Genomic DNA, 8,688 nt, shown 5'->3' with positions numbered 1-8,688 from the left:
AAAAAAAACAAACCCAACCCCCCCCCCCCCCCCCCAAAAAAAAAAAAAAAAAGAAAAGAAAAAAAAAAAAGCACAGATTTTAAAAATAATTAAAATAAAGAAGGAAAAAATCTAAGGAAAAAATACATATTATTTTTATCTATATATTTGTATCTTTATAATGAAGACTAATTTGAAAACTGTTTCTCTCTGCTTAATATTTTAACTTCTTGAAATTGAAATTAGATAAATAAATATTGAATAATGGTAAAACTATGTATTTGGGATTTAATAACTTTCCAGATAAATATTTTAACATTTTAAGCTTTTGTTCTATTTTTTCTCATTCAGCAGACTTCTCATTCACTATCATTCTGAAACTGAATTTTTATGTAAGTACACATTAAAAAATGTTGCTTTATCCCAAGTGCAATGAATACTTTCCCATCCTAGTAAGAAGTAGAGTGGAATCTAATACAAATTATGTTTTCTACATGGCAGTTTCCTGCTAAAGCTTAGTAAAGGTGGTATCTGTACAAATGTGGATACTTTGAGCTGTTCACAGAAAGCTGTGGTGGTGGTGTCATCAAAGCTGTAAAGCTGGGAGGTACATTTCAAAGGTGGTGCACTAAAGCAGCAGCATCCAGCTCTAATGCACAGCACAATATTTATTAAAATGCTCTTGTTTCATAGATCTGTCTAACTGTTCTTTTTATCCAGCCAATATATTCTTCAGTCAGCTGCGTATAAACTCCAGGTATGCTTATATTTTCACGTTCTTCTCCAAAAGAAACCATCCCACAGCACTGGCCAGCACAGATTAATGGCCCACCTGAATCTCCCTGGAAGACAAATCAGAAGCAGCTGTCAGTGAGTCCATTTCTCACCAGAGGAGCATGCAGTGCCACCTGCAGTGCACAGGCATATTTGGAAATGTTGTCTGTAACCTTTTCCAGCCTGTGAAATGAAGCAGTTGGCTTACATCATTCAATAGGAGTTGGATCAGGAATAAAGAGAGGTTGCTTTTCAAACCTGAGGGACCTTTGATGCAAATGCTGTGGAGCAGCAGAGTGCTGTCATAATTCGCTTTCAAAATACATTTTTTATTGTTGGTATAAATTGATTCTCATCTCTTTATCAATTGTCGCTTCTGGATTCAGCACAGAGAACATCAAAAGCAAGATCCAAACAGCGCTTTTGGGTAATTCTGTACTATTCAGATGTTGACTTCTGGAAAGGATCAAATGATTGAGACCCTGATAGCTCTGCTTTTTCTCCCATAACTACAGGTGGCGTCTCAGAAGAGCACCATAGCTAATGAAATAGTTAATAGATAACCCCAGCTCAAATTCCCATACTCTTGATCCTGATTGGTACAGTGACCTAAAGTAAACAAAGTTTTAACTTGTCTTTTTCACAGCAATAAAGTCTCTCATAAATGTGGTTTAAATCACTTAAAACATGATCATCCTCCTAAGATGTCTAACACTCTTTGTTCCCAGTGAAAAGGGAGCCATTGCCCCACCCTCGTAACTTTGCTTTTTACCTCACAAGTATCACTCAGATATAATTTACTTTTCCCTGCAGCACACAACATGTTGTTGGTTATTTTTGGGTCTCTGGCATAATGTTTGTAACAGCTTTTCTACTAACAATTTTAAGAGTTGTCTTACGGAGATATTTTGATGGCTTTCCTGGTGATGTGTCTCCCCAGCCAGCCACCTGGCAGAGTGTGCCAGGTTCAACATCTTCAAAAAAGTCAGGCAGAGCCAAAAGTTGCACATATTTATTCAGCTTGGCAGTATCATTCAGCTAAAAAGGGAAAAGAAAAAAGAAGGAAAAACAAGGAAAAACTAGATTTCTCATGCAAAAAGGAAAGGAAGTATCACATAGCTTCAATTATCATTTAGTCTCATTTTACCACCACTTCCCTTAAAAATCACTTTTCACTACTTAGGAACTGATCCTGAGCTTAATTGTCCCTTTGAAAATTCACAAGACTTTCCATAGTAGCATTTCAGCAATTTCCCATCTATGGCAGCAGTAGTGAGTTCAAGCCCAGCTTTCCATTGGATACAGTGGGAAATGTAAAACCTGCATGGGAGTTAGGTTGTTGGATCTATGTCCAGTTCACAAACCTAACTTGCCACTAAACTTCAGTGTTGAAATCAGGTTCTGGTGCTTGACTGACAGAAAATTCTCGAAGCACAGTGTGATGTGCCCACGAACAAAGATGAAAACAAAACTATAAGCAATTAGACACAAAAGCAGCAACATCACTGAGGAAAAATCAGCTCTCAGTCTATTCAGACTGCCAATTTTCGCTCTGAGATATTCAAAAGGGCTCAAATGATTCAGACTGTCTGTGTTTTGTTGGCGTTTGCCTGACATATCCATCCTTCAGCAGAGGTCAGTAAATGAAAACACAGCAAACCCTGACATATATCCTCAGTGTGCTTGGTAAGGGCTCACAGGTACCAAATATACATTTTCAGTCTTATGATTATTGCACCATGATTCATTTCACAGGGTGATACAGGGTGATACATGGTTCTCAGCTAAACAATTCTGGCTTTATACCTTTCAAAAATGCATTCCAACAAATCAAAAATTTATTTTAAAATATATTTGCAGCTATCATTGCCAGTGCTGCTGGAAAGTTCCAAAGATGGAAAGCTTATTCCAAGCCACTGAATACTCCATTACTGCAGAAGTGTAGAGACAGGAGGTAAGCTCTGGTACTAGTACTATCCCTGCTTCTGTGTAAAATTCAGAGGATTTTGAGATATCTGTGTCATTCTGGAAAGAGTTGTGGTTTTCAGCTCTAGAAATATTACTTCCTAGTGATCCATTTGATTTTGTGTTCACAGACACCCTGTGCTCCTGTCAAGTGGCCACAGGAGAAGTCAATGAGATCAGTCTGATCGACATTGACAAGGAAGCAGAAGTAGAATGCTCACTAACATCCAGGGGAAGGAGCTCCTCAGAGATGAATCCTGGTCAGGTGCTTGAGCCACAGGTGCCTGTAGGTGTTCCAGCTAGCGCAGAGAGGGATGTGGTTACCTTCCTCCCTGTGTCATTGCCATGTCAAACCAGTGAGACCATCTAAATACTAAAAAACAGGTTCCAGTCACAGAATAATAGAATCATAGAATGTTACAGCTGGGAGAGACCCTAAAGATCACCTAGTCCCAACCCCCCTGCCACAGGCAGGGGCACCTCCCTGTAAATTCAAATTCTCATAGCTCTGCCCCACTTTGGGATCAGATGACAATGTTGGCAAGGACATTTTCCATCCTTCATTCTGCAGTGTCCTGAGCCTCCTCCACTTTGTGACCACTCTGTGCTCCTAGACCTGAGTCTGTATGTCCTGTATTATCCACACTTTCACTTTACCTGCTTACACCTGAAAATTAGCAGTAAGTTTCATCTCCATTTTTACTTAGTCCAGCACAAGATCTAACTGTGGGATAGAGATGTGAGCCAGACTCTGTTGCATACATCCCTTCAGCATCGGCTTTGAAAAATTACGGGAGAATGTGCTTTGTGTTTTGGAGGGGTTGCTGCAGTGAATGGATTAAAAAGAGAGTTTTAGAGCAGAGAACAGGCTTGAAATATCATATCTACTCACAGAGCCAGTGATCCTCTAAGTCATCTAGATTAATACAACCAAAACATAGTACACTGTTCTATGATATTGTTATCTAAACAATGTACTCTTCAGTATCAAAGAGTAGCCAAAATGATCATCAGCAAAATTCCTTTCATAAAAATAGAGCAGTAATTAAAACAATACCTTGAGGAGCATTATGCCATTATCAAAGGGAGGCCAGTCAAACTGATAATGAGGAAAGGTTTCCATAATCCCAAATATCTGCTGTGCTCCTTCAGGAGCACATGGATGTCCAATGAGCTCCAAGAACAACTGTCTTCCAATTCATCTATTCTGTAACTTATAGAAAATATAAGAAGAGAAAGTCACTACAGGAACTCAGCAACATCTCTGAGGATAATCAAAAGACATGCAACACAATACTGTTTTGTTTTACAACACTGGTATTAAAACAGATAGAGCAGGAAATCATTCATTTCAATGTTTTGACATGAGCTTCTTTTTCTGTGAAATAATTGTGTGACAAGTGACCTCCAGAGATTTTCAGAAATTTTGTGAAAGAGCCTCCCATCTTTAGAAGGGGAGCTGCTTGCACAAGGACAGTTGCTGCTGATGCCTTTCATTAACCTCTGAAACGTCTCCATTGGATTTATGACCTAATCCTGCAAAGACAAACTTTTCTGGCATCAGTAGCATGCCAGAACACACATCAATACTCAAAGCTTATCCTGAGCATTATACATATGAGTAAATGCCCTGCCAAAGTGAGTATCTTTAATATTAAGAAGCTTTTTGTCCTTAATTTTCAAAACACAGGATTCAGCACATTAAGGAAGAAGGGTGTGTGTTACCTAACCCAAGACACCCCAGTAGTGAATATTTTTTAAAAAAGGGAGAATGTTAAAATTCAAAGAGTTATACATTCACTTCTTGCTATTAAATGTTAAGAGTTGAGCAACCAATAAATTCCGCTATGTTCCAAGCTCTATAAGTATAATCAGAAATGTAGTTATTAACATTTGTCTTTCTTCATTTTTCCCTGCTAAACTTAATCCAGCCCAAAAATTTGACATTGCAGAACACATACTGCCAGTTTCCTCTGCTTAATTTTCAGAACATAATCTCACTATAAATAGGAAAATTTATTCAAGCCAGAACAAAGACTTTATCAATACAAACTATAAAAGAACAATTTTCTTCATTCAAGATACATGTGCCACTGAAAGACGTTATTCATTTATTTATACAGGGAAGTTTATTTGTGGAAATATCTGCACACTTCCTCAGAGAGAATGAGATGTCTCTCAAAACTCCGTCTCTGTGATTCTAACAGGTGTTTCACAGGCCACACAGAAATTCATGTTGCTGAATTCGTGCTGTTTTGCCTAAGAAAAAAAATTATTTCAGGCATCATTAAGACATGAGATCCATTAATTAGGAAATTTTACATGCACTGCAATTGCACCAGGCATAGAACAGGTGTTGGTGGGTTTTTTGTGAGCATTGTTTTACAGCTTAGGAGAAGGAAACCAGGCTGGTTCAACTTGCCCCAGTGGCAAAGACTTAAAGTCAGAACAAAACAATGTGCTGTAAGAAACCCAGATCAGTTACCAGAGCACATTCTCCACAGGATCAGAGACACACAATACCCTTTCCACTGAATAGCGAACAAATCCGAAGTTTTATAAATATATCTGACTAGCTGTCTCTGACATATTGATTGAAGAATAAGAGACAGACACCAGATCCCATTAAAAAGTCCCTTAATTCCAAAAAGGAAGACATGGTTGTGTTTTGTAAATTTGCTAAACAGAGAATGCTAGGAATTACTATTTCTACCCTTACAATCACACCTGATTCAGCTGAAAAATAGTGAAAGTCAAATTCACTCTGAAGGAACTGTGTCCTCTGTTTCAGACTAACTCACAGAAGGCTGGCCAACCTACCCACACTGTGTTTAAGGAGGTCAGGTTTGCACAGGTTTATTGTAACTTTTTTCCTTTTAGATAGTGAAAATAAGAAGGAAAAATTGCAGAACTAAAATACAATTCAGGGAACATTTTAATAAAAACAGGGCATTTTACTTCCTAATGTGAACAGTAGATGTCCCTCTTACCTTGAGTCAGCTGTCCAACAGCAGAGCATCCCACCTGGGGAAGAGATGCTTCTGCTCACATTTAACTTGTCAAAAGGACAAGGTTCCTTGTCACAGAACACGACATGAGTGACATTCTGGGTTTGTGAGCCTAAGTCGCTCAAAATGAGAGGAACAGTGTCCACATCTAATTCAAATTCATCTGTCTCAGGGTATTTTGAGGCTTAGTTCCAAGCATACACATAAGATTTGTTTTAAATCCTTGGGACACATTCCCTTCTCTAAGACATTGCTTTTTCATATTGTTAATTATTGCATAAGCAATTAATTTGGTCTTTTAACAGCACATTATTTATGCTGCTTTGACAGGAAGTTACTAATGAAGGTAACTACAATGCAGATCAGTAGTTTATAGCAACTAAAAACAATAACAAGTTCTAGGATAATTCCAGGGAGAGAACTGCAGCTGTCTAACAATCTATGTAAAAAATCAATACTCACCTTTCTTCACTCAGAGGCTTGCATACCATGCCTCACTTCAATGAAGAATTAAAATGACCCCATTTTAAGACACTTACTCACAAGGTACTGTTGTCAAAACCCACTGCCTTTCCAGAAGAGCTCCTCCACAACAAACACCTAAATTCTTGTCCTGGATAGCAGCCACATAAGGCCAGGAATGAGGATGCACTTCATGTGCTCCAACAATGTCCATGCAGCCACCTGAAATGCAAGAGAAGTGCAATTGTATTATGTGTTATCCAGAGGAACTGGGAATCTGGATATTTTTACTCTTAGGTGGGTACTTGCATCTTGTTAGTAGGGTAACAGCAATTAAAGAGAGCAGGGGAGCAAAGGAGCTCTCAGGTGTCAGCTGCTGCTATTTGCTGTCCGGAGCGCTGTAAATCACCGTGCACGCATTTGTATTCAAATGCCCCCTACAGGAAATGGGTTTGAAAGTTTTTATTAATAGCTCCCTCTCTTGAAATTTCCCTTTACAGTGTTAATATTGTATTATTTTACTGCAGATTGATTTGTCAAGATTCTCTCTTCCAGTTTCTTAAAGAAAAACCTGCCCTTGAAACTCCTCATAAAACCCAAATAAAGCCTAATCCCTAAATAACACCTAGATGTCTCAGGGTGTTCAATGCACTTTTTGGCTTAAAAGGGAAAACAAAAACAAAAACAAAAACAAAAACAAAAAAAAAAAAAAAAAAAAAAAAAAAAAAAAAAAAAAAAAAAAAAAAAAAAAAAAAAAAAAAAAGAAAAAAAGAAAGAAAGAAAGAAAGAAAGAAAGAAAGAAAGAAAGAAAGAAAGAAAGAAAGAAAGAAAGGGAAAAAAGTAAGAAGAATTAAACTGGCCATCTTTAAACTGTAGAAAAAATGGAGAATGAATGTAACCTGAAAAAGCTTCAGAGAACGGCAGTGTTGAGGAATAATCAGGGCATGTGGAGTTCAAAAGTTGCTCCTAAGCTGTGGACCTAGATTGAGTAAACTCAGGGCACATAAAGTACAAAAGTCACTCCTGTGGACCAAGGTACATCAGTAGCCAGCAATTGCTCCACAGAATTCCACTGCCCAGGTAATATCTTCAGTTAAAAGACTGAAAAATATTCATATGTAAATTAACAAGAGCCACTGAGACCTGTCAAACATCTGTTATTTTATAAACTATGGAATATAGGATATAAAAGACAAGCCAAGACCAGCCTCACACATGTAAGACAAAGCAATTTGTATCTTGTTAGAAATAATTTTGGGGGGTGCAGCTTTCAGATACAGAAAACCCTAGACTCTGAAACTGCCAAACGCAAAAAAAATCTAATCTGTGGTCACAAAAAAAGATAAATTGGTGAGAAAAGCATTTCTGTATTGCAGACCTCTGTGTCTGCATGCATGTCTTGCACACCTTGCTGGCAAACCACTACAAAAAAACCCAGTCTGCCCTTGTGTGAAGAAGTTACAAAACCTGCTACCATATTCATTGTCTTTAGAAACAATCTGAAATATAACTTGCCCAATATAGTTAGCTCCCATTTTTATTCAAGAATTACAGAACGGCAGCTCTCAGTCTCAATCTCATTGGTGAACGAGATTGTAACATAGAAATGTTTATTTCTGTGTCACAGAATCTTATTAGTTAGAAGTCAGTTTGAAAACATGCACATGGTGCAGCACAATTCATGTTTCAGAAGACTCTTCTAAAGCTCTTTTAAAAGAAAACAAATTACTATTAGAATTCATGGGCTCTTGAAACAGCCAGCTCCAGTTCCCCCAAAGTCATTCTCCATTCTCCATCCAACCCCAGAATTATTCACCTACTGGACACTATCCACAGGTAATCTCTGCAAAGAGAGTCTTAAAGGCATAATTTATGTCCTTTATGGCTTTGCCCTCCCAATAAATAGCTGGATTGGAAAGCAGCATAAGAGACAAAATAGGAAACAGATACATGCTCTGGCCAAACAATAGAAGGCTTGTGCTCCCAGAGCATAATATCTAATGCTGGATACTTTCTGCCAGGTACTAACAACATAATAGAAGGAATGCTGATTTGCTGCAAGGCTTTGAGGACTCCCTGAGCTTACTACATCTACCTGTATTTCTGTGTTACTATATTTCCTGCTGGTATCACATAGCAAATAAATGGAAACAGGGACACCAGGTGAATAGCTGAGGCAGAAAAGACAAACCGGTAAGTACCATGAGGCACTGGTACCGGAGAAGAAAATGAAATAGGTATACCCCACCACACATTCTGCCCTTTCCCCAGCAAGTCCCTGGGAATCTGTCTCCCAGCCACTAAGGGATGTGTCCAGACACACTGGGGTGGGACTGGGGATGTGGTAGCTCAAGGAGAAGACAGGGAAAGTGTGGCAGCTCTGCCTTGCTGTTCTACTGGCAGCTGCCAGCTCTGCACCTCTATCCTGCCCTCCCTTCCCAGCTCAAGAAAACAGCCCTTCAGCTGAGCTGAGACTGCCTGAACTCAGTACCAGCAGACC

At 38.6% G+C, this 8,688-nt stretch overlaps 1 protein-coding gene across 1 annotated transcript; it reads right to left on the bottom strand.

Moving 5' to 3' along the window:
* Positions 1-650: 650 nt before the first annotated feature.
* On the bottom strand, positions 651-6,402 carry LOC121355477 (granzyme K-like). The gene is made up of 5 exons (XM_041470935.1): positions 6,270-6,402; positions 5,743-5,889; positions 3,776-3,864; positions 1,618-1,791; positions 651-821 (listed from the first exon to the last, which is right to left on the bottom strand). The coding sequence occupies exons 1-5, from the start codon at positions 6,400-6,402 to the stop codon at positions 651-653; spliced, it is 714 nt and encodes a 237-aa protein (XP_041326869.1).
* Between the last annotated feature and the right edge of the window lie 2,286 nt (positions 6,403-8,688).

This window comes from Pyrgilauda ruficollis, unplaced genomic scaffold (assembly GCF_017590135.1).
Source record: "Pyrgilauda ruficollis isolate IOZ18807 unplaced genomic scaffold, ASM1759013v1 scaffold25, whole genome shotgun sequence".
Taxonomy (NCBI): domain Eukaryota; kingdom Metazoa; phylum Chordata; class Aves; order Passeriformes; family Passeridae; genus Pyrgilauda; species Pyrgilauda ruficollis.
Note: the sequence above shows the minus strand (reverse complement) of the source record. Positions and strands in the feature narration are given on the sequence as shown.